Here is a 27,757-nt window from a genome sequence, read left to right on the forward strand (position 1 = left end):
GGTCGATATAAATTTAACGGCGTAACTATTCCTATTGGTATAATATGACCCTGACACGTTTTTTGTTTTCCTTTTATTCATGAGAAGTGGGGGTTTTTTTTTTTTGTAATTAAAACTCATTTTTGTCTGTACTAGGCATGTACACATATATTTAGATAGCTACGTCACATTGTACCTGTATAATCCAGGTCGTTCACGGACAAATGCATTTAAAATGTTCAAGTAACTAGAGTTATATTTATCGTACATAAACATAAATGTTATTTGACAAAAGAGAGTTTACACAACACACTCTGAAGGCAAGTATAAAACTATATTGTTCTGTGTCTTTTTCCCTTTGTCAATAATCTGAACATACTTTCGAAATCATTTGGCAAAGTTAATTGATGTGTTAGTGCACGTCAATTCTCATTTTTTTCGGATACGGACAGATCTTATAGCATCCAGTTGTATTACTCTCTACACAAGAGCAAATGTTAAAAGGATATGAATGTGGTATACTAATGTTCGTATAGAATTTCTTAAGACTTGATACATGCAAAAACTATGGGTGAGGAAATCAACGGAATCACATTATATCTTAGTTTAACATTTCATTTATGATCAATAAAGCAGAAGTTCTTTTGTATTTGCTAGTTGATCTCTTTTTACAGTTTTGATTTACAATTACTCATCAGTATATCGTATTAGAAATTCCTTTTGTTGTATATACACACATTTCAAATATGAATAACAAACGAACCTGTGAATTACGCATACCTAAGGCATGTACGAACATAAAAAATTAAATAGGTGAGAAATGGGACTCAACTTTGATCGGAAGACTAATCACCTTTTGCATACCACTTCAAATATAAACAATAAGTCCGCGATTTCGGTGACGTCTGGTGTTCTTTTTTAATATTGACTGGGGCCGTGGAATATCAGGGCGCAGTCCATACAGAAAACATTAACATCACCGACTCAGACTTGGGGCGGCAAATTTCTGACCCGAAATAGTTACATATTCATTCATTTTCAAGTAGATAAATCCATAAGCCTTTAGTATGATAACACTTACTAAGACTAGAAATCTATGCCTATTATCATAATATGAAAGAATAAAAGTGCGGGGGTCGAGATAGTTATACAGTTATAAGTCAATGATTTGTTTTTAATATAAATTACATAAATGGGAGAGATCAACTATATCGTCACATGAAACAGATTTTTTTCTATAAAAATGGACCTTGAATATAAACTCTTGTCTGATGTCATGACAAATCTTACTTTTTGAAGAATCATGATTCCAACAACAAAATACACAATCATCAAAATGAAAGACTGTTTGATTGACAACATACTTTTTTTTAATTTTGGCGGATTGATATTTCAACATGAAGTCGATATTCGGATGGGAACTAATTGTGCAGCCCTACAGGTCGAGTCGTTTTTATATTCATATGAAGCAAAGTTCTTTGATTTCTTTTAAAGATGTATTGATGATGTCCTAACTTCCCATTTCTAAGGAGTAACTAATCTTCTGTCCCATCGCATGGCGTTAACATATCTCAGTTACTTTATATGGACTTCATATGCGACGTAGTGCTTCTAACACAAAAACTGCAGCAGGTATGAGGTAGAAAAACTGACATCGACACTACATAAGTGTTACGGTCACAGTCACGAACTCATTGACCAATACGATGTGCCCGTGTCCGAACTCACTAGCGACATGTTTCCGCGATCTTAGATCTTTAGAAAACATTAGTTGTCTGATATGTAATTTTATCAAATGTGTCCTATTCCCGATTTTTACATTTCTGTGGACTGGGTACCCTTATTAACTATCGGTTATTGGTTAAAAAATGCAAAAAATGACAGTTGTGTTTTTTCTTCATTTTTATTTCATTAAAAGCAATGAACGCAGAGTCGTCATGTAGAACTATATTTCCCTTCCAAATCACTATAATTTCGTTCTTTCATTGTTGCCATTTTTTACGTTTACGATTTTTTCTAAATCAAAAAGAAATTAACTAAATTTTCATCAAATCAAATGCGCCAGATTATTGATTGACATTATTCCTGATTACAACATTATTCTTTCCCAAGCAAGATACACAGATCATGAACGTTCACCATTTCAAGTTGCTTCAAATTCCGTACACCATTATACAATTACATGAAACATGTTTTATTTGGAAGTTTCCGCCGACAAAAACTTAATATGTCCGGGCTGCAATATGACTGGAGGGCGACTCTTTGTTCCCATATTGTTAATTAATATTAAGCTACCAATAATTGATCAATCAATCCTATACTTCATCGTACATTAGCAAAAACAATGTTTATTTGTATCCATAACCTCATTTAAACTAGTTTTATTCACTGAAGTGTTGTTTTAAAAATATATTAGTATAACTTTTATTTGAGTTGTCTGGTACGACACGGTATTAATGATTATTTTGCATAATTTTTATTCAAAGTTTCAAATTTTAAGACAGTTGAAAAAGTGGAAAAGTTACATCAACGAATCTAGGTCAAAACTGACTTCGGACAATAGACATTGCAGTCAACAACATGCTCTCCAGAAGTGTAGAGCAATCTATAGAAGGAAAAGAACAGAATGACAGATTCGGAAACAAAGTCAGAGGAATCATAGGGAGGAAAGAGGTAGGGATAAAAGAGACGATGTAAAGAGAAGAACAACACGTGAGAAATGAGGTAAGATTTAAGGCGTATTGACCAAGGTCAAAAGGAGAATGCGATGTACTGAGACGAGAGTCTTGAGATTGACAAAAGAAAGAAAAAATGTTTTGAAAAGTGGTATCAGAATTATGCAGTATTTTCCAGGATCAAACGTGTAACAGGTGGTAATGAGGTAAGAACAAAGGAACAGTAATCAAGGTCATAGAAAATAGTGATGTCAATATCAAGGTGTATTAGCCTAGATCAGTATAGGCGTACGAGTGGTCAGGTAAACATAAAGTTGCAGTGGTCAACGTAGGAAGGAGAACAGGGAGCTTGAATGACTTAAGGAATAATGGGTAAGGTCTGAAGGAGCAAAGTTGTAGTGCTTTATTAATTAAAGAGTAGTGGCCATTGTCAGAAGTAGCTAAGTTAGATTAAGCCAAAAATCAATGAATATTGGACAACGTCAGATGCTGCCTAGGGGGTAGTGAAACAAGAATTAAAGAGTAGTGACTAAGTTCAGAAAAAGTTTTCAGAGACGTGAAGAAAATATTAAGAGTATACCAGGAGAAGGAGAGGATGTAATGAACTCAGAATTAAAGAATAAAAATAAGGAGGTAGAAGTAAATTATGCTTATTGCGTATTAAGGTGATGCTGAATGATTTCAAATGTATGGACCACAGGCAATAGAGTAGAATAAGTTTTAGGGCAAGCGATGTAGAATAAAAGTGAGATAAGAATGATGGAGTACTAGTAGGAGGAGACAAAGTCAGGAGGAGTTTGAGGTAAATTGATGTAAAGATCAAGAAAAATGTAGGGAAAATGTGGCAGAAGGAGACAATGTAAATAGAAGTGTAGAAAAGGACTGGTTACCATAGAATGAATCGATTTGATCATAACATTGTTATTCTGAGCTTTTAGTGGTCTTTATATCAATAAGAAACACACGTTCGATTGTTTGTTGAAATTAAAATATTCATTTTCTTTAGCATCATTTATATGCGTGTAGAAGCAGGGTACCATATTTGAAATTATGTTTTTCTTCGTACTGACATGGTTTATAACACACCTTTCGTAACTTCTTCATTGATTGATTTATAAATTTTAAGAAACAAACGTTCAAACTTCCTCAGGTGATTTGGCTATACTTTTTTAGTTTACTTTTGATCATAAATCTCCTCGCGTATTCAACTTGAGATAAAGGATACAACAGATACGGTTAAGTTTGCTTAAACCATTGTGGTGACGTCAGCCTATTCATTTCCCGTAGATTCTTTTTCTAGAATCAACGCTTCCTAAATCTTCCGCTGAAATGGACTCACCAAATTATATTCAATTGTTTTCTTTGTGTGTCTAATATCATTAAGTTTGAATTGGCCAATTTACTGATTTCTGTTCACTAATGGAATTAATTTAAAAACTTACCTTTAATTTTTGTAATTTTTATATGCCTTCACTGGGAATTGAACCCTTCCTTGAAATCGGTTATGTTTGTGACTGACATCAACACATCGACGAAACCTCTCGACTACCAATGGGTTACAATTAAAATGTCTATTTTATATATATATAAATGAACATATGACATACATCGGTACAACGGACACACATGGCTTGTACCTTTATATATACATAAAAGGCAGTCGTATAGTATTAGTTGGTAGCCGTAAGGTTAGCATGGTTAAGATCAATGTGTTACAGGTAGGGACTTGTCGGTTTAGGTTCGAATCCCTGTATTCTCTTTGTTGTCCCAATTCTTAAGTTATCCTGTTTTTTCTTAAGGAATAGCGAGTTTTACCGTTTATTTTTTGGATTATTATCTGCTATTTCACATGTTTGAAACGAAAATTATTACATTCTATTTGTCCATTTTTGTTTTATAAATATAGTATGATTTCATCTGTTTTACTACATAATATTAGAAATGTATTCGCATTCCTATAGTGCGAGTAAATCGTGATGTGCCTAGAATTAGGCTTCTTGCTAGAAATTTCTGTAATATACTTATTATATATACTTTATATATGCTCTTTGGTCGGGTTGTTGTCTGTTTAACTCATTCCCAATTTCTTTTCTCAATTTTATTAGAAATAAGTTCGAATATGTCTTATTTTGTAAACACAGATAATATTCAGATGCCTGATAATTTAAAGACAGGCGTGTTGTGTTATATTTGTATTTTTCTAACCAATTAATTGTGATCTTAGATTTATTAATGCATCGATGAACATGATCACATGGTTATTTACACTCACTTACAATACCTTCTAATTAAGAAAAGGCTTTAATTTTGAAAAGACATTAACACAATAGTTTAAGTTATAGATACAATGGATAAGGTTGATTCATGAAAAACAAACCATTCGCCCTCCGGGCTCATGGTTTCTTTTTCAAGAATCAACGCCTATGCATTGTATCTATATAACCTCATATCTTGACTTACATCTAGAAATTGACAATGAGGGTCGGTTGAAAACAAAACTTTATGACAAAAGAGATGATTTCAGCTTCTCAATTGTATACTTTCCATTTTAATGAAGCAACATTCCAGCAGCGCCTGCATACGGAGTATATATCTCCTAGTTGATACGATACTGCAGGGCTTGTATTTCCTATCATGATTTCCTTGATAGAGGGTTCCTGCTCACAAGGAAGCTATTAAACCAAGAGTTCCAAGTTGTGGAGTTGAAATCGTCCCTTCGTAACCTTTACGGACGCCATCACGAGTTGGTTGACCGTTATGGAATATCCTTTTCACAGATGATAGCGGATATGTTCCAAATGTCGTAACTACAGTCCCGTCCCCTTTTCCCGAATGTGATCTTCCGAATTAGACTTATTACCGGGTTTGTACTTACATGAGTAACACGACGGGTGTCACATGTGGAGCAGGATCTGCTTACCCTTCCGGAGCACCTGCGATCACCCCCAGTTTTTGGTGGGGTTCGTGTTGCTCAGCATTTAGTGCAATTACGATTCGGAAACCAAGAACATAAAAAGAAAAAACCATCTAGAACTGCTAAATCGGGATAAGCTATTTTGAACATTATCGATGAATAAATATATTGCGTATACTGTCACAAATGATTAAGTACTAAAATAGATGACTAGTCGTCAGAAACGTCTGCAAATAGTGTACAAATATATATTTCAATTACACAGACTTTGAGGTTTAATTATTTTAACTCATTTGCAGCTGACAACATACTTATCCTCACAATATTATTATGCAATCTAATAATAGCTGTTATTAAGACAACAGTACTTTACCGATGTTCAAATCTAATAAACCGATTCAGACGACAAATCAAGGTAAAAAACAAAAACTGAGGGAATTGCAAGCGAGACCGGGTGCATCGACATGATCAGTATCCCCTGCTATGCATGCATCACACGCCATGAAAATCCACACTTACAATCGGTAAAATTAAAAATTAAATATTTGACAATTATGCTAGTATCTGAAGATTTAAGACTGCAAAAGCATTCTTATATTATTTGGGATAAATTAGAAGCCATCACCTACTGACATCTGTGGTATTGAGGACAGTATATCTGCGATATATCTGAAATTGAAATTGGAGAACTTTGCAAGATGTGTTTTCTTTCTGTCTTTGTAAAGATTTTGTTTGAATTCTGAATCATACCAGCACAACTATTGGTAAATTATTGGTACCCATTGGGATATCGAGTGTCTGTTGAAATATCAATCTACCAACCTCAACACATATGTTGTCGACCAAAAGATCTAGCATTTTGTTGATATCTTCTGTTTAATTTTTGTCCGGAATCAGTACGGTTCGTCGTATAGTAATGATTTATTATGACCCAAACAAGAAGTAAATTTAATAGCCATGTTTGTAAAAAAATCTCTGTTTATTTGAGCATAGGGAATAATAGCGTGAAGCTTAGAAAAATTCAAACAGTTTTGATATTACTTCAACATTGCAATTTATGATCTTTAGAATATAAAAAAAAACATATGATTGACAACAACTCTGGTTGAATATAACTCATCACAATATTTTAAAAGGCCAGGTTTTACTGATGAAAGAACGGTGGTAAAAACTTATAAAAGTCGATCATCATGACAAACCGGTAATAATCCTTCTTTACAAGGATTCTTGCTAAATTTTGGTGTCCAGTATAAATATAAAAATAAGAAGATGTGATATGATAGCCAATGAGACAACTTTCCACCATGGACGAAATGACATAGAAGTTAACAACTATAGCTGTAGGTAACCCTACGGCCTTCAACAATGATCAAAAAAGTAAAATCACAAAAATACTGATCTCCGAGGAAAATTCAATACGGAAAGTCCCAAATCAAATGGCAAAATCAAAAGCTCAAACACATCAAACGAATGGATAACAACTGTCATATTCCTGACTTGGTACAGGCATTTTCTTATGAAGAAAATGGTGGATTGAACCTGGTTTTATGACTAGTCATAAACCCATAAAGACTGGATATTTTCATCCTCCATTTTATGTTAATATTAAACGAAAGAAGGACTGATATGTGCATTTCTAAAATCGTCTCTTTCGTGAATGATGTAAGGGTATATGTTACTGTAACTTCCGACTTCCTTAGTTGGATTTTGAATATGGCGATGTTTGCATATGAAACAATATTGATAGAGGTTTTGTCTGCTGCAACAACAACATGTTTGTCGTGACGATATGATAAAGCATCCACAACCTCATGCTTCTTTAAAGGGCTTATATCCATTATGCTTATTGTCATTGAGTTTATATGCGCTTCTGAATGTAAGACCGAACAAGTTAGATCCACTCAGATTATGTGTTTAGTTTTGGTACATCGTGCTCGGGCTTTACAAAATGTTATTTATAATTTTTAGCTGCAGCCTTCAATAATCAGATTTCTTCCATCAGTTAAATGACTAGGAAATTCGATATTGAAACAAAAGTTTTTCAGAAATCAATAACTTTGTCGAGCATAAATGCAATTTTACTAACCTTAAAAAGAAGCTTCTTTGTGATCATAAGACGGTATCCATAGCAATATTTTGAAAATCAGTTTTTCAGTTGACCTCCTTTTCCTAAAAATATAAATTTGGTTTTTTTACTGATAAAATGTATTTACAGTGTAAGATTAAATTATTTAGACATCAATTTCTTTGTCAGACTTCCTAGAATTTTACGAAAGATGGACAACAGCATCTTTTTTGGTTTAAGTCAGAATCCTGAGCAAAATTATGAAACATAGTTTTCGTTTTAACAGTTTTTTTTTAATTATTTTAGAATAAGGAATATATTTCCCTCGTGGAAAGCTCTGATTTATTTTCCGGATTTGGTTTTACTTTAGGTTCTAATAGGTTTGATCCGCTTTTCAACATTTGTATAAGATTTTACATAATCAAATATTTTGTCCTCGAGTATCATTGAAAAGGCATATAATGTCGAAATGCGCATCTTGTTCATTAAAGTTGGTCCCGAATATGTTATTACAGAGAAGAGACAGTTTTTGAAGTAAGCGTTTACAAACAATTCGGGGTAAATTTGTCAAGCCTTCAAATGGTTTATGAAACTTTAAAAAAAGCGTTGTATGATCATGATATACTATACCTAAAGCACAATTCTGAAACAAAACATACTTTTCATTTTTAGAATTTTACTGATAGATGTAGATTTCTTTTTTGCAATAATATTTACATCCAGTCTTGGGTTGATTTTTTGGTTTACATCAATAACTTTGTTAAATCTTCATGAAAAGATAAGAATTATTTTTTTTCATAATCAGGAAAAATCATTGAAATTTTATTTCCTTTCAAATGGACTAAGATTTTGGCAGTAAACAATGCACTTTTACCTTGTAGGATTTTGGAAGTAAACATTACTATTTTTAAAACATTGACAGCAGCAATCGCAAGCAAGACACAACGTTCCGGAAAACCATACTCTTCTGTCTTTAAGAACTATATCAACCACTGTGGATTCACTATTATTCGTTAGATACCAATTTTCGTGGATTTCGAGGGTACAGGGCAACCACGAATTCAAATGTTCAATGAATTATAATTCAAATTTATATATGCAGACTTTGACAAAACCACGAAATCAAATATCCACAAAAATGCAAGTTTTCTGACATCCACGAAAATTGGTACCCACGAAAATAAACGAATTCACAGCATCTCTTTATTTGAAACATCTCTTTTATGCCTTTCCTGTCATTGCATGGTCGTTCTTTTTATAGTAACGTACTTTCATGTTACAAAAATCATAATTACAAAAGTTTAACAGTACCTAAGTAGAAGTACTTGATGTTAAAACTTTGTGATGTCAATAGGTTTTGTAGTAGCAGGAGATATTGTAAAAGTAATTAAGTTTATTGAAACGAGAAACAAAAATAAATACGCAAAATTGTTATCTTATATTCTTGCATTGCTGGTGGTAATCTTTACAACAATTTAAATTTTAGAAGTATTATTGACATAACATGGTAAATTGACACAACCTCTATCAATGCAAATAAATATGTAAAGAATTTTCCTTGAAACCAGCTTTATTATTCACGAAAAGGGTGACCGCTGAAAATCTATCAAAAAAAGAAATATAACATGTATAATACCCAAAATAATACACCACACATCAGGACAGGTATCAAAATACTACTATAATTCTTAATTGACATTATTAAGATTTGCATGTTTTGACTTGTAATTCAAAAACTATTGTGTGTCTAGACTTGCTTATGAACATGATAATTGAAACTAGTAAGATATATTCAATTTTGAAATTTAAAAATTTCAATCTTTTTTAAGACCCATCTAATACAATATACATATATTTAATTTCTGCAGAACGTATAACATGAACAGTTAGATATGATCTTAAACTCAAATCCCGAACGTACTTGTTACAGTTTTGGGGAAACTAAATATTTACCTTAAAGTTAATGAATGTACGATTAAAGATATTTTACATTTGTCATAAATAAACGTATATATTTCTTACAGCGTCGTTCCTTTGATCCATTTCGACTTATGATTGAATTCAAAGCCACAGCGCCTGCTGGGTTTCCTGATCGCCCAAAAAGAGGAGTTGAAACAGTATGTAAAATACAAATAAATTTGTGCAAATATTTATTTAGTGCTACATATAAGCAATTCTTTGATAAAATTCATTTTAGGCATTTGGTTATATCAACATTTTTTTCAATTCACCTTTCCAAATTGTAAACTGGTAAATGTTTGATAGCCCGTTTCAATGCAGTTAAAGGACTAGATTCACTTTTACCAACACTTGGCTTTATCATAAAATAAAAAACACTTTGGTTCTTAAATGGGTCTATTTCAGAAGCCAAAATGCTAAGTAACTCTTTGTAACTAAAACTTGTATTTTCTGGCCTGATTGATTTTAAATCGAAATATTAGGGCCAATTTTAACCCTTCAAGAACCTTCTCTTTTTCATATATGTGGCTTGTATTTCAGTGTACCATATTAGATTTTGTTTTTCGATAATTTAGCGCACTCCGAAAAGCTCTTTGTGATACTGCGTCTTGGAGTGTAAAATCCATTTTTGAAACAAGGAAATTCTGAATTAATAAGAGTTGTGAAAACAAACTATAGTTCTACAGATTTACATCTTTAGTTTATGTCATCTGCATTTAACTCATTTACATTGGTTAAGATCAGTCAGTTCATAAAACTGCAGCATGTCCAATATCAATAATTGTGTTTACTTTCACTTCATAATTGTGATCATCACCTTGAGACTGATAAGATGTTTTAATTCTACTGATACTGGTATACTGTTAATTCATACATGTGTGTATAATTATTTGAAATTGTACCGCTGTGGATTGATCACTTCATTATTATTATTATATTGTACTCGTTAAACATAAAGTTTTGTGGTGTAACTTGTACTTAATAGTTTTCATATCATTGTTGGCTTCTATTACACTTTACGGGTTCAAATGCACAAAAACAACATTGGATCAAAAACACAATGTACTAACAAACCTTAAGCCTTGAACTTTATGTTCATTATTTACCCGGATTTAAATGCAATGACAGTAATTCATCGTGTGTCCTTCCCCCGTTTACTGGATTTAAATACAAGAAAATGTCGTTAACACACAGTTTAAGTCTCAAAACCAATAACGTGAAGTTTTGTTAACCTATCTCTACAATAAATAAACTCATCAAAGATACCGGAATGAAAATTTTGTACACCAGAGGCACGTTTCGTCTACAAAAGACTCAACAGTGACTCTCGAATCAGAAACGTTAAATGTGCCAAATAAAGAGACATACTGTTGGATAAACTTAATAATTTCAAATTTGTTTGTAGGATTTTTTAAAAACAAAAGTATACAATCTTGTTGATTCACATTGTATTGAAAATCGACCTTTGGATGTCCTTTTTTTGTGTGTTACATGTACATTACGATTTTGTGCTTTTCTTCAAGCCGATTTTATATTTTTTGTATATACACCTTTTACACTATCAAATGACCACATATTTAAATGGGGCTGTTGGGAAGGGGTTATAATGCTATTTTATTGTAATTCTCAAATTTGAATTCCTCTTGTACACTTGTATGTGTCTGAGGATGTGCATAAATCTTGAATATTGAATCGTTCGTTTAAAATTATTAAAAATAAAATAATCTGTTTTTCCGCGATTAAAACTCCTACTTTAATTACTGAGTTTTATAAGATAGGATACAATCTCCTACAAATCTTTGCAGAAAAAAATATTTTCTGAAGGTACATAAGTCAAATCATGAATATGCTATGGGTCTTCGTGTCGTATCACACACCGAGGGGTGTCAAGATTGATTAAATGAACGGCCGAAGAAACATTAAGTACATATTATGCTTTCCTGAAGCAAAACAAAAAAAATCAATCCATGTTATTTTTTGCTGAAACAATGAAGAATATGGTCCCCTAAAAAATATAACCAAAAAGGAGAAAAACGGTTTGATATCTGTAAATATCCATTTCAATCAAATTTTTTCTATCATTACTGTTTGAGTAATTATGAATTGTTCGGTTGAATTACATACAGTGTTTTGCAGTGAGCTAAAATGTAAATATAAAACCATTAAATGGTCTTATGCCTTGCAGGTAACTTATGTTTTAGATGGAAAATTGAGACACGAAGATTGCTCGAAGCAAGGGACAACAATAGTACATCCTGGTGATGTCCAGGTACACTTACGAAATACAAAAAAAGTTTTCTTTAAATGGCAATATATTCATCAGTAATATATATGATAATTTTTAGTCTCGCAACTTTTGTGTTTCATCAAAAGTAAATATAGCTATAACCCTGTGCACATTCAGGTTACCTAAAGATATTCCACTGCTCGTCAAGATGAAGAACAGTTACACCTTTTTTTTACGCACACTGTACTCCTGAAAATTATGACTTCATGTATTTTCTGTAGGTTGCCAGTGATAAGTTGTAATGTGAAATCCTTATTCGGATCAGAAAGAAGCGCATTTCCTGTTTGCCGATACTTTGAATGTTTCAATCTTTATTCGTCCAACACAATATGCGTCACACTTTTCCCAAGTATTACTAAACAGAATAAATTCGAGTTGTATCGGAAGCTTGACAATGACATGTTTAAACAAATGAGCGCTTTTCAAATTCTTCCCTGTTTTCCGATAATTTGAATTTTTAAAAATGTTGGTGGAACTTAAATTTTTCTCACACATTTATCCAGTACTATTAAATGACTTTATTCTTGAGCTGCAACTTAATTTAACTTGTTACGGACTGACGTTTGGGCACTTTTCAGTACTGCCAGCTACCTATTTCCAGTTTTACTCTTATCAACGTTTGGAGGTATCCGTAGCTTGATAATTCGAGAAAAATAGTGTTTGATCATACTTATTTTTATTTTCAAACCTCCGTATAAGCATCTACTAGTTTTCCTAACCAAATCATGGACTTTTTGCTGTTGATTTATAAGGAGGCGAAATGTATTATTTTGTGAACTAGCGGTGCTTTCAGTTTAAGAGCAATAAATACTGTGCTTATTTTAACAGTACATGTTAGCAGGAAAAGGCATTAAACATTGTGACGTGCCAGACGACCAAAATGAAGTTCATGGACTACAGTTGTGGGTAGACCTACCTGGTAAAATGATGATCGAACCTAATCATGATGTCATGAAAAACAGACCTTTTCTGTCGAATGAAAAACCTGATGGTGTGCAAGTGAAGATCATTGCTGGAAAATCATTGGGACATGAGGTTAATCTTATATATTTTGTCATGTTCTTCAGTACTGAAAGATTACGTTTTTATGTTTACTTAATTTGAAGTGATTAGATCCATATATGTCACAGCTATTTACTTCCATGTTGATCATACCAATAATATAGTGCAAATACTATTGAATATGCTTATATTTCCCCTCAATTTTTGTTTTTAATTTTAAAATAAGAGAACTTAATAATATATCAATAGGATTGACTTTAAATATTATACTAGTATTTAGGTGTCATCAAATATCAATAATCTCGAATATGATAGATTAAATATTTTACTTTATACAAACACCGTAAACGCTTTTGTCGCAGAAAATGATTTAACTGGTTTATCATCGTCCGACCGTCCGTCCTTACATGCGTGCGTTCGTCCATCCTCGTGTTGGTAAAATAGTTTTGTTGAATGTTTTTCTCAAATTCAAGCCCGATCTATTTGATATTATTTATTTAATAGTAAGCTAAGAATGTCAGTTCCGTCACTTATCTATAGATTGGTGCGATTCTAACCTGTACAAATGTTAACTTTGAGCAGACTTTTTGACTGCATTTAGAGGTAATTTGATACATCTTGTGCAGACAACCAAGTTAATCTAATCGATTGTAGACCAGACCTAGGTTTGCTGTTTTATGACTGCTTCATACCTATTGACATGACTGCTCCAGATCAGATATGTGGACATGTCTTTTTTATAAGTTCTCAGGAAAAGTCTGATCCAGACCAGGCCAGATATTTGGCCAGGTCTGCCATTGACCAATACTGAGGATAATTTAGGTTCTGCTTTAGATCGTCTTGTTCGGAACTTTTTTTAATATCGAACCTGGCTCTGGATTATGTCATCGATCATCGTTTTGTTCTTATTTTCGAATACAGCAAAATACTACACTCTATATGAATATATATATACTGTGACGTGACTCTCTATATACACATATTACCATTTCTTTGTTCATTCATTTTTGTATAATTAAAAATGGTAATAAAATTTGGCATTCAAAGAAAGGTAACATAAGAAATCCCTTTATTCAAGAGCTGAAATATTGTTCTGATTTATAGTAATAAGTCGCCGGTACTTATCCAGGAATTACTTGATAGTGAAGACAAACTTTACCATTTAATTATTGACTGCACGACATATCATTTCCTTTCGTTTAATACATGCCATGAAACAGGTCCGTATTGAGATAGTTAACAGAGGACTATCTTACCAGCTTTACCACAAACGTCTAATTGAAATGTCAGAGTAAATTAAGGATGTACACATCTGAGGAGCCAAAAATTTCTTAACCTGATTTTTGGGTTTATATGACTGTTAGAAATTAATTGATGAAGAAAAAATCATTTGGTGGTGCACTTCTTTTTTTGCTACGTCCATTTGAAAGTACCCCATTTTTATGAGTTTTTCATTAATGTTCACCCATTTGTGGGCTATTATCATGAACAAAATTTCACAATTAAACTTTTTTTCGTACTTTCACTAAAGATGAAGTGGACCAATCTGAATAAATTTAACTTAAAAAAACTATAGGTAGGTGTTAATATAAGAAAGTTTTATAAAATTTTGTTGCTTTTTCGTGTCAAATTGACCGAGCTGTAAATTTTGTAAATTTAGGATTTTTCTCTTTTTTTAGAACAAAAAGCATATTATATCAATTTCTTTGTTATGAATGATTGAAAAAAATACATATCTAAGAAAAATTGATATGGGATGTACATATTTTTGGTAAAATCATTTCTTTGTACACTTCACCCACACTACAAAAGTTAAAAAGTCTGAAAAGACCAGTTTTTGTCTGAATTTGCATGAATTTTTACTCGACATTCTTAATTTGTTTGAATAATTTTTAAAAATTCTTGACATAGTATGAATTTGTCTAATAAGGTTCTTGATTTTTCTTGACAAGTGTATTGACAGTATGAACATTGTCTTAAAATTTCTCGACACTTCCTGTATCATCTGATAAGAGTCTGGATTAGTCTCGACCAATTCTTGATTGTCTTAAATTTGTCTCGATCTGTCTTGACATATTGTTGACATTCTTAATAATGTCTGAATATGTCTCGACATATTCTTGACATTCTAAATAATGTATGAATATGCCTCGACACATTCTTGACAGTCTTAAATATGTCTTGACACTATCTCAACAGTATAAATTTCGCCTGAAATGTGAACAGACTTATTCTGCACTGTTTATGACATTCTATTGCTATTATATACTCCTTTTTATTATGGCTAAACTAAACTTTGAAGAATCAAGGATTAATTTGGTATAGTAAGATACCCTTTTGGTGCAACTAAGTTGGAATACCCTGAATAATCCCCCATGTAGTTTAATTTTGATTTATTTTTATTAAACATTTAAGTAATTGTTTTCACTTGGAATATAAGTCGAAGGTATTGACAAACAGCATTTAGATTTTTGCCGTTCGCAAAACTGCCAGTCAAATTTGCTTTACTAGAATAGGTGTCTTGTATCTCTTTTGGACCCCACAATTCATCTTTTGGGTTTGTGTGGCTAAAAAAAGAGGGAGGGGGGGGGGGGCTTTCATTTAGGTCAAGGAATTTGTTCCCATCTTGATTCAAAAACCTTATTCATTTTTTAGAACAACCCAAAAACATTTTTTATTCAAATTTGAGTGTTGAATTTTATAATTTATATCAAAAATAAATATTTGTGATAACTCCTTCCTGAAAAGAAAAAAATGTTTAGATCTATATTATGCATGTCTGTTTGAGAACCATTTCATAAGACCGATGATTTCTATAGAAATCATTGATGGGACCCATTATAAATACATTTATTTTTATTATTCCTGGAGTAGATAATAATTTTCTTTTAATCTTTGGGAATTATTCAATTTGTTTTTATGTTTAAATAATTAACTTCATAATTTTGATGAAGAAAATCCATTTCAATTCAATTTTTTTTCATCAAAATGATGATTTTCATTTTCATCTATCAACAAACTTTTTAAATTGTAGTGGCATGGTCGGTCAACTGATAGGTTGTATGGCTGATTACAGGTAAAGCAATAACTTCTATTTGACAGTTGCGTGAACTCTGGGGTGTGGAATACCTTAATTTTATGGGGACATCCTGTCCATGTGTAATACTTAATATATTCCAACAGATGACATTACACAAATTTTTCTTCTGTTAAATGAATGATTTGTATATCATTATAATTTGCCATTTATATAAACCACATTTTGGTATAATAATTATTTACCATATCAACATTGAATATTATGAATGTAGAATGAAATATGTCTACAGTATGATTGGTTTGAATCATTTAATTTATAAGATTTAGGAATCAAAATTTGTAATTATTTAAAAACCCACATTGAAATTGTTTTATATCAACACACCCACATTTGAATTATTTTATACTTTAGATTTCATAGCCATATTTGCATTTGTAAAAATATTTATATACCCAAATTTTCAATTATTTTACATGCCCAACTTTTATTTTTGTTGTAAAAAAGTGTAACTTGAAACAACAGTATATCATATAAAGAGAAATAAAGATTAAAGTTATATCATGAATATTGGTCATGATTTGTAAAACTCAGAACTGTCAAGTAAATTTAAGACACGATTCAAAATGTTCAGAATATGTCAAGCCATACTGAGAAAAATAAGAATGTCGAGAATATGTCGAGAAATTTCAAGACAGTATTCAAATGTCAAGAATTTGTCAAGAAATTTTAAGACCATATTCAGAATGTCGAGAATATGTCGAGTAAATTTCATACAAATTTAATATAAATGAGAATTTGTCAAGAAAAATTAAGACACAAGTCATACTTTTGGAGAATGTCGAGTAAAAGTTCATGCAAATTAAGACAAAAACTGGTCTTTTCAGACTTTTAGACTTTTGTAGTGCCATTTTCTCAACATTTTGGCTGATGACACTGACCGGATTGCTTATGAAAATTGAAAATTTTATTACTCAAAAACTACTTATTGTAAGTACACAATTTATTCACATAGTTTAGTTTGATTATAATATTTTTTAAATTCATTTATATTTTCCACTTGTATCACACGATTTGGAAAAAATTCCCGAACGAGATTTCAACGAGACTGAAACATCAGAAGAATACATCCTTAAGTCTAGTGGAGAGGAGGTGTCTAGAAATACATCAGATTTTAAGAATTACGATATGCATATATTGATATATATCTAAAGTGCGATGGGGACGCTAAAGTGCGATGGTCACGCCAAAGTGCAATGGTATATGCTAAAGTTCGATGCCTCCATACGCTAAAGTCCGATGGTCCGCGAAAGTATAGACATAAGAAACGTAGTTTGATTATGACGTTAACAGTCGTTTATACAAACTAAAAATGAACACGCCGGAAGATAAATTACTTATATTTGATTAACAACTGTTAAACCACATGTCATTAACTTATTAATAATTAATTTAAACCTAACAGTGCTTTGACGTCTGAAGCAAATGTGGTTTTTTTCGGTAGCAGGAAGAAGAACTTGTATCCTGCAGTCGACAATTTTACTATTTAGATACAAAATAGTATTCGCATAAATATCCTTATCGTGCTTTTATTGGAAGCGAACGGATACATTTAAATCATTTTTTATGTTGCCGTTTACTTTGCGGTCCCTGTTAAAATATAGTTGCTTAAAAAAGTAACATCGGTAAAATAAAGGTACATGTTAACATGCGTAAATTATAAATTGTCGGCTAAAATATTAGTTTGTATATTATAAGAAAATATAACATGTATGTGTAGTCGCTACGAAAAAGGAGAAAACTCGGCGAACATCGCCTTTTTTTCTCATTTAAATTAAAGCTTAAACAAATAAATGTTACATTTCCGACAATAATCGAGTTTTGTATTTGTAATTAACAATGACGACTGTAAGGGAAGGTGTTCCCATTGAGTGATAGACTGTGTGAATGGCAAGCTACGCCAATTATCACAATATTTAATACGTCCGAATTGTTAAAAATTCATTTACAAGAAATATAGTATTTTGTGACACCTAAATTACCTTTTTAGCAATTATTACGTGGTCGGTCTTCTAAATTTAGAAACAATCACTTCAGCCTACCAGTAGATTATAATGCCTATATGGTATACCTTAGAATACTAGTTTTGCAAAAGGACTATTTTTACATCTTATGTTCTTTAACATTTTATAAGCCCTCGAGCCTTACCCTATTGGTCCATCGCACTTTAGCTTGATATACCACCGTACTTTAGCAAACAAACAACCATCGCACTTTAGCGTGAGACACCATCGCACTTCAGCGTAGACCATCGCACTTTAGCGTGACCATCGCACTTTAGAGTCTTGCATATATATTTACGCTAGATTTGAATAGTGAAATTTATTCTATCATATGTAAAAGGTGGAAAGTGTTTGAACTGTAAACTCGTATCCAAGGTTATGAAGAGAAGTCAGGTGATTTAAATTTTAAGTTTTATGCGTATAGCATATATTATTAACGCTGGACTGTCTGACAGTTGAAATGTTTTAGATTTTATGATAAAGATAGATAGATTTTGAACAAGAAACGTTTAATGGTTGGCAGGAGTTTGTCATTATAATCTTATGAAAAAAAGATATATATGCTGTAAAAGGCTTGACTATTGGAATTCTTAAATACTGAATATTTTATATTTTGTATCTTTTAAACGAATAACTAGGCTAAATCGTGTCTAAATTCGTATATGTAGTGATGGAATATTCAGCATATAATAAATAAATAAATTATTGATGAATGATGAACTATTAATTTTACCTTGATGTTCATACTTTTACTGCCTTATACTAAGAGTGTTTCGTGTGAAGGGGGATAAGTTAAGAGTACTTATGATTACTCTTTGAAAGCAAGGCACCTGTTAGAGGAAAAAGATAAGGTCAATGTTACAGGTATATGATTGGATAGTAACAACATTTTTAAGTTGCTCCGTTCCCAATTTTGTACAGTTCCTCTTAAATATATTCTATGCTTTACGGTGACCTATAGTTGCTAATTTCTGTGCCATTTGGTCTCTTGTGGAGAGTTGTCTCGTTGGCAATCATACCACATCTTTTTATTTTTATATTTGCATACATTTTTCATCGTAATTTGCTTTGTTCGCTTTGCATTTAAGATCATATACTCGACGGAATGTTCTAACGAAAGTTGTATATTGCCCGAACATGTTAGGTATTGCATAAAATTTTGAAGCACTTTTGAACCTCTTTGTCAATTTCGGTTATGTCAAGGAATTGTATCTCTTAAACGGATAGAAACGATGCTCGGGATCGATCGTGACCAACGGAGCGATAATCTTTGTCTGTCTCTGTCGGAAGTGTGATAAATAAGATAAAGATTCATGACGGAAGTCCATTTCTTGTTATTAAAATTGACATAACTGAAGACTCGACAAGCGCGTATCTGTATTGTTACACAGTGTAGGAACCGTTCGCGTTTTTCTTCGCACTGGAAGGAATAGCTGTTGGAAGGCGTCTATGAAATCCTTTAATGTCTTTATGCACGTAGTGATATCGTCAAGGTGGTTCCAATCAGTCATGGTTCTTCAAAAGTGTTTCTTTGTGTCGAAATTGCACTGGATAATTTTATAAGCCTTTGAGTTTTTTGTTTCTAGTCTTTCCACAATGTTTGAGCTGATGCAGTAATCAAATGTTTTTGCTTTGGTCTGTCTCTTATTTCTTCTGACTGGTTTTACGTAATCGGTCTTCAACCACTTTGTAGAACATGACTAGACGTTGTTGCTTCCTTTTGTCTTGTAGAGGTTGCAGTTTAAGTTCTGAGAGCATATTTGTGACGCATCCTGCTTCTCCAGAAGTGTACGGATCCCTGATTTCAAATCCGTATTACAAGACTGGTCTAACCATGGATATATATGCTAGTTTTTGGCAATATTGGTGGTATTTGCGTGGGTTTCTGCTGACAAAACCTAGAATACAGCTTGCTTTACTGGTTATTTTGTTGGTGTGACTGTTCTAATTTTGATGTGTTCTGAAATGTTTAGTCCCAAGTATGGGGTCGTTTTTACTTGTTTCAAAATATGATTGTCCAGTTGATAGATATGGCTCGACGTTTGTTTTATGTTTATTATATAGCATTTCTAAGCATTGAATTGCATGACCCATTTGTTAGCTTAGATTTCTAGTTTTGCTAGGTCTTCTTGTAGAATTTGATGGTCTTTCGGGGATTTTATTTGCCGATACATCACGCAATCATCTGCAAATAGTCTTACTTGAGATTTGACGTAGTCGGTAAGATCATTTATATGGCATAAAAATAATATTGTTCCAAGTACCTTCCTTTTGGGACGCCTGAATACACATGTACGTCTGTTGAGGGTTCGCCTTCTAACACTGCTCTCGTGGATCGACATTTGATGAAGTTTGAAAGCTACGTGTTGGTATTTCCGTCTATCCTATGAATGTTCAGCTTATTTAGTAATTCATCGTGTGGTACTGTGTCGAAAGCTTTAAACAAAAGTGTAATATTGCCATGTCTAGTTGGTTATTGTAACGTTCCGGGGTTTTCGAGTCAGGAGACCCGGCGTTACTTATGTAGGCCTCTGGTGGAGGAAGTAACATTAAAAACAATAATGGAAGTTCATAAATTGTATTATTTTCTGCTTCCGTAATATGCAATACAACAAATACAGTGGTTCATAAAATAAATAACATGAAATAAAATACATTAATAAATAATAAGTAATACAGCAAGGTGCATTTCTCGCACCAAGTTTAATAAAACAATTCTTCTTGGGACACTGCATTCTAATACTCTGCATTCTTGGTGCAGGAAAATCTACCTGGTGAACAGCATTCAAATACTCTGCATACTCGATGCATGGTTAGCGGTTTACCCGAGCAAACAGTACGTCAGCATTTTGATATGAAGACTTGGTTAATTATCAAGTATATTAGATATTGTCACCAAGCACTCTGACTTGGTGCAGCAAAATATAGATTGAGATATACTGCTAGAGTTTCCAGATCGGTAGCCGTGGTTTGAGTTTGTTAGTATGTTATGTTTCTACAGATGTTTAAGCATATGTTTGGAAATGATGTGTTCCAGTGTTTTGAGGTTCAGAATACCGGTCTGTTTTCGGCTGCATAAACATCCCCTTTCCTGTACACTGAAGCAACGTTTGTGATTAGCCAATCAGTGAGTAAAGTACCGGTATCTACTGATTTCTGGAATATCTTTGCTATGCATGGTGAAAGTTCCGTTGCACAGTTTTTAAGTATTATATTCGGGATACTATCTGGTCCGACTGCTTTCGAGATGTTGATGTTTTTCATTAGTTTATCAATCCATCAATGGTTATTTTAAGCAATGGAAAGGAATTATGAGCTTTCTTTGATAAATTGCTTTGGGTTTTGCTTGTTCTTGGTTGAGTAAATACTGATTTCAATATTCAAGATCTCAGCCTTTTCTTAACTATCGTTTGTTAAAGAGGGACGAAAGATACCAGAGGATCTCAAGATCTCAGCCTTTTCTTTGCTATCGTTTATTCAGCCTCCATTTGATTAAAGTGAGGCAATTCCAATGTTGTCTTGTTTTTGGCTTTCATGTAGTTCCAAAATGGTTTTGAGTTTTTTCTGCTCAAGACAGACGTTTATGGTATTGTTGGTGTAGTTCCACTCAGCCTTTCTGAATTAACGTTTACATTCTTTCTGAAAGTACCTGTATTCTTTGTAATTTCCAGTACGCTTTGCATATTTATAAATTCTCTGCCTTTCTTTTTAGCATACGTTTTAGTGTTTTATTTAGTCATGGTAGGTTATTTCTCTTTTCAATTATTTTTGATGGTACATACATTGTACATTGAATCTTTGTAGCAATTCATAATAATGCGTGCAGAGCTCAATGCATGATCGGTGGTGCCAAATACTGTATGCGTCACAAAAGACTCCCTCACATCACCAAGTCACTTGCCTGTCGCAAAGACCACAAGGGTTCACGGTTGTATTTCTCTGATGAGGACCATGGTTGAGTTGAATATCACTTGCTATCACCAATGGTAATTCATTACAGAAATGATTTGATCTTTGTTTTTTAATACTAGTACTTTAAGCTAGTACTGATCTTTTCAGTTGATTTGTCCATGGTTGTGTTTATATATATATATAGGTGACTAGTTTAATTTGGTTTCTGTACTTCTATAGTCTTACAATCTGTGAGAGGCAAGCATTATTTGATATCATCATGAAGCTGTAACATTTATCTTATAACATGGAAGCATTTTATTAAGACTTTTTTAAATTCTGAAAATTGAAAAAAATTGACTGATTGATAGACTGCATGTTTTAACGCCACTTTCAGCACTAATGTTTATATCGTGATGGTCAGTTTTTTGTTTTTGAAGAAAGCCAGATTGCCGGGAGAGAACCACCGACCTTCGACAGGAAATCTGACGATCCTAGTCAATTTAGATTGGAGTCGAACGCACCAGTCACGTGCGGGGTTCGATATCACACCATCAGTGTTGACCGGCTAGTGATAAAGAAGATGAGCTACTTAGATCACTCCACCACCGAGGCCCCCAAAAGTTGAAAAGAATAAAATGCTAAAATGAGATATCATCATTTTAAAGAGAGGATATAGCGTCACTGATGAGTCTTATATAGACGAAACGCGCGTCTGGCGTATTAAATTATAATCCTGGTACCTTTGATAACTATTCCTACGAATTTTAAATCTTATTGGTATATTATAAATTATTTTATTTCGAATTATAATTACGAAGTTCGTAAAAACATATAACCATACACTACTATGATAGATAATTTTCGTTTAGTTTCCCCTTACAGTACCTTAAATCTTTTAAGGTGGAAATTGATGTATTAGTGCAGTGATTCTGAAAGGGCATACAAGAATGGAGCGTTGACATATTTAAAAAAAAACTAAATTTAGACAAAGGGTATGCATTTCAATCATATTACTAACTTGGAATGAAGATACATATTTCATATTTTAGGCCACGCATTTCACCGACACGCCTATAATGTTCTTGGACTTCAAGCTAGACAAACAAGCTGTACTTAACCAAACTATACCAGAAGGATGGAATGCATTCATATATATTTTATCAGGACAGGCAACTTTTGGTGAGTCAAAATGAATACTGGCTGATTTTTAAAGGTTTATAAAAAATTTTGTATGCACAGTATGTGAATATACACCAACTGAATAATGCACTTATAATCATTACCTTTCGCAGTAATACAGAACGCCATCTGAGAAACAGCAATAAACACGAGAGCAATGAGATCGCCCTAACGTTTGATTATCGTGACTGCAATATAAACTAATGTTTCCCAGTTGAAACGATAGTCCAGGGTTTGTATTTCCTATCATGATTTCCTTGATAGAGGGTTGCTGCTCACAAGGAAGTTATTAAATCAAGAGTTCCAAGTGGTGAAATTGAAATCATCCCTTCGTAAATTTTACGGACACCATCACGAGTTGGTTGATCGCTTTGGAATATCCGTTTTACAGATGATAGTGGATATGTTCAAAATGTCGTAACTTCAATCCCGTCCCCTTTTCCCCGAATGTGACCTACCGAATGAAGAATTATTACCGGGTTTGTACTAACATGAGCAACACGACAGGTGCCACATGTGGAGTAGAATCTGCTTATCCTTCTGGAGCACCTGAGATCACCCCAGTTTTTGGTGGGGTTCGTGTTGCTCAGTCTTTAGTTTTCTATGTTGTGTTTTGTGTACTACTGTTTGTCTGTTTGTCTTTTTCTTTTTTAGCCATGACGTTGTCTGTTTATTTTCGACTTATGAGTTTGAATGTCCCTTTGGTATCTTTCGCCTCTCTTTATCGGCCATGAGTACTATGTATATCGCTCTTCATGCAGTACCCATCATATATGCACATTGATAAAATAGTATTGAAATAAACACTTTTATAATAGTAAAAAGTAAAATAACAAAAATACCGAGCCCCAAGGAAAATTCAAAACGGAAAATCCTTTATCAAACGGCAAAATCAAAACCTTAAATACACCAAACGAATGGAAAACAACTGTCATATTCCTGACTTGGTACAGTAATATTCAAATACTTGTTTTTATAATCTAGGTGATGGTGAAGCTGCAAAACAATACGGTGCTCATTGCACACTTATTTTAGATCAAATTGGACAAAGAATTGCAGTAGATAATACGGTAGGAATGTTATTTTATTTATCCAAGTCGTGATCTTATACGATGTCAGAACGGTAAACTGATAATCGTAAGGTGATTACAGAAATAATCAGAAAAACATATTTACGGTATTCGGAAAGGTTACAAGAAAAAGCACAAGGAAATCATCTTGTAAATCAGAATTTAATACTTTTGTCTTAAAATATACTTTCTTTTGGACGTTTTGTAATTTGGATTTATGTTTTAGTATGTTATAAATCAAATATCAGAATTTAAGTCAAGTCGATGATCATGAATTTGACAGATAATGCCGCTTAAAAGTGTCATTAATCAGTTATTCTCTTGAATTCGTGCATCGCTTAATTGTTGGGGAGTTACAAAATTACAAGATCCATGTCATACCTCCTATTGAAACATAATTTTTGTATTGAAGTGATATATCTCCAGAAAAAGGAGGTTTTTTATTCAGTATTGTTGCTTTTTAATTTAAAACACAAGTGAACAGAGAGTTGCACTTTAATTCCATCAATATTATCACTACTTACATCCTATACATGTATTGCAGTCAAATCTGTATGATATTAAGCTTTCAACCTTGTATTCAATTTCCAAATATTCAGAAAAATGGGAGATACATCAATATAATACTCACACGAATATTTTGTAGGCAGCTTTTTAAAACTTTATTATTAACTGTTTTGGAGGCAAGTGGAGAAACGATATTATAGCCTCTCAAAGAATGACAGGGAAAACCGGGATCAAAAACATTGAGAATACATTTTTATTGCAAATGATATACCTATTTTCAGCAAAGCAATACCCATTTAGAGGATATCAATTACTTTATATGATCATTATCTTTTTAAGAGCCAGCAGGAGTGCCGCTTTTTGTTGATAGGTGGTAAACCTCATGGGAAAACGATTAAACAGTTTGGTTGGTATAGTTTTAATATGTAACTCTAAAAAAACAAACATACCAAAGGAACATTGCAAACACATTAGTCGAAGTTATACTGATAACGCAATGGCAAAAAAAAGGGAAGACGCAAAATGCCCAAGTCAACAAAACACTTCACAGAAAGCTATCGTTGTCACGTGTTTAGTCTACAAAAGACTCATCATTGACGCTCGAATGCAAAAGTTTAAAAGGCTAAATAAAGTACGAAGTCACCAAACTTTGAATTGTTGAGTGAGAGGACATCGTGTATATAGCAAAGCGTGAAGTTAAAAGATAATGCTTACTCCTTTCCATTCGTATCGAGAAGCTCATGTTCCCCCGAATGTGACCTACCGAATTAGACATATCACCGGTTTTGTACTTACATGAGCAACACGACGGGTGCCACATGTGGAGCAGGATCTGCGCATCGTTCCGGAGCACCTGAGATCACCCCCAGTTTTTGGTTGGGTTCGTGTTGCCCAGTCTTTGGATTTCTATGTTGTTTTGTGTACTTTTGTTTGTCTGTTTGTCTTTTTTCTTTTTTAGCCATGGCGTTGTCAGTTTATTTTTCGACTTATGAGTTTGAATGTCCCTCCAGTATCCTTCGCCTCTCTTTGAAGTCTGCTTCCTATGAATAAAGGAACAAGTCGGCATAAGAAGAGCACAGTTGGGTCCCATAGCTTATAGGAATGTCAATTGTTTGTCTTGATGATGTCAGTTTCATTGAAATCTTTGTTTGAATCAGAATTGTTTAGAAAGTATATTCCCTTCCTGAAACAAGGTATCTATGTTGGCCATTCTTTTCAATTAGACAAATACATATTCTTTCAATCTAACTTTAAGTTTAGAATAATGAATATAACTGAAGATCGGACTACTGTTTTTATACTTTTGCCAGAAGAAAACTACATATATATTGTATGTACTCTAACAGATCCTTGGAATTGTTTAGTATCCACATCTGATTCACAACCCTCTAGAGTAGGTGGTTTCTCAATATATCTGAGAAATAAAATTGATGTTTGGTATGCTGTTTCGCGAAACACTTGGCAGTCCCAGCAATATAAAGTTGTTTGTAGGGTCCCTTGTGTAATTTTGGTATCCAGTACAGTGAATGCAGATCAAATGAAAAATAAACAGATCTATTATTTTTCAGGATTTTCTCTTTTGCAAGTGTCGTGAAGGTTTATGTTGAGTTTCCAAGTGAACAGTCAATACCTCATTCCGTTATCAAGCAGTTTCTGTTATGTGATTTACACTCAAAACGGTTTTGTTCATTTGAAATAGTCTAACATATGAACATTGTTAAAATGCTTTAAGTCAGTTTATCATTTCTGAATGATATCAAATTTTTATTGCTTTTCAAAAATAATTAATATGAATAGAAGGGACTGGTGTTAGCAACATGAAACTGTTACAAACTAAAATGTTACATACAAAGATTAATGTTCTACTCAATGTTGACGCTCTTTAAAAGTATGACATGTTTATATATACGTTACATAAGAAGAAATCCCATGTATATAGGTAAATCTTTTCTTTAACAAACAAAGATTTATCTATTGTCTTTAACAATGAGATTATCATATCAGATCAAAGATCAGCTTGTAATTATAATTCATCATTATATAATTGATGGCATCAATTCAAGAAGTTATATCATTGTACAAACAGAGCATTATTATAAAAAAAACATTGTTCATGTAGTTATAATAAATATTCTCTTATTTTCAAACATTTAATTCGTTTTTTATCAGTTTGGAAATTTTAATAAAAATAAAGCTGGTGACCTTCTCTTTTTTAATTTCTCCTCGGTATTTAGAATGTAGTTCTCATTTACTAATCAGTAGAGTAACATATATAACCACTTTACAAATACATTCATAACATTAAGGTATCAATTACCATGACATAAATTGTGATAATATTAGTTTTATATTAGTGGAGTACTTAATGTCATTTCTCTGTAAGGACCATACTATTTGAATAGGAGTTTGGAAAAAGTAAAATAACAAAAATACCGAACTCCAAGGAAATTTCAAAACGGAAAGTCCCTCATCAAATGGCAAAATCAAAGGCTAAAACACATCAAACGAATGGAAAACAATTGTCGTATTCCTGACTTGGTACAGGCATTTCCTTATGTAGAAAATGTGGAAATGCATGTTCTTAGAATATCAAGGTCTTTCAAGTGACGAAATGATCATTAGTGGTACAAATTCCATATCATATACTTAATAAAACCGATAAACCGCATTATTGAAATGTTTGTGTTTATATGTAATATTCTTTTGTTTAGGCCAGGATTTAATCAGCATGTAGAAATATACTTTAACAAAAATTAAACATATATTTTACAGGCCCTTTTGTAATAAATGATGAAGAAGAAATGAATGGAAGAGGTTATATCAGATTATAAAGCAGGAAGGAACGGTTTTGAAAAGACATTCGAATGGGACTCTGAATATGTAATTAATCGATAATCAAACAATTACAATGTATTATTTTATATATGTTTAATTTGAGCAAAATAGTACTTTTTGTGGGGTTTTTTAATAACACATTTTGGATTTGAGCCCTTTCTGTCAATTTTGACTGATACTTTTTTTGCAATGAAGAACCAACTAGGAGATATTCTAGCTTTTACATGCAGTTGAGTTTTTTTTTCTATTTATCTCTAGGTCCTGTTTATTTAATTCATTTACAGCTTCTTC

The 27,757-nt window shown here is 32.7% G+C and overlaps 1 protein-coding gene across 3 annotated transcripts; it reads left to right on the plus strand.

Annotated features, from left to right (window-relative positions):
• The first annotated feature begins 164 nt into the window (after positions 1 to 164).
• Positions 165 to 27,689, plus strand: LOC127713932 (pirin-like). 3 transcript variants are annotated; one of them, XR_007987542.1, is made up of 10 exons: positions 165 to 303; positions 2,484 to 2,652; positions 9,658 to 9,750; positions 11,778 to 11,861; positions 12,708 to 12,914; positions 21,786 to 21,967; positions 22,925 to 23,054; positions 24,039 to 24,124; positions 24,971 to 25,037; positions 27,404 to 27,689. XR_007987542.1 is itself a non-coding variant. In XM_052219888.1 (9 exons), exons 2-9 carry the CDS (start codon positions 2,560 to 2,562, stop codon positions 27,460 to 27,462), a joined length of 819 nt encoding a protein of 272 aa, XP_052075848.1. In that variant the 5' UTR covers positions 165 to 303; positions 2,484 to 2,559; the 3' UTR covers positions 27,463 to 27,689. The 3 variants fall into 3 exon arrangements, 2 of the variants coding, with proteins under 2 accessions (XP_052075848.1, XP_052075849.1); XM_052219888.1 differs by lacking the exon at positions 21,786 to 21,967; XM_052219889.1 differs by lacking the exons at positions 165 to 303; positions 21,786 to 21,967 and having other exon boundaries at positions 2,452 to 2,652.
• The last annotated feature ends 68 nt before the right edge of the window (positions 27,690 to 27,757 follow it).

The sequence above is a fragment of the Mytilus californianus genome, unplaced genomic scaffold (genome assembly GCF_021869535.1).
Source record: "Mytilus californianus isolate M0D057914Y unplaced genomic scaffold, xbMytCali1.0.p SCAF_9, whole genome shotgun sequence".
NCBI lineage: Eukaryota > Metazoa > Mollusca > Bivalvia > Mytilida > Mytilidae > Mytilus > Mytilus californianus.

Excerpts from the sequence above, each read along its gene's own strand:
- LOC127713932 (XM_052219888.1), top strand. The coding sequence starts at position 2,560 with ATGCTCTCCAGAAGTGTAGAGCAATCTATAGAAGGAAAAGAACAGAAT. Across the intron at positions 2,653-9,657 it reads GAATCATAGGGAGGAAAGAG|CGTCGTTCCTTTGATCCATT; the intron begins GTAGGGATAAAA and ends TATTTCTTACAG. Across the intron at positions 11,862-12,707 it reads TACATCCTGGTGATGTCCAG|TACATGTTAGCAGGAAAAGG; the intron begins GTACACTTACGA and ends TTATTTTAACAG.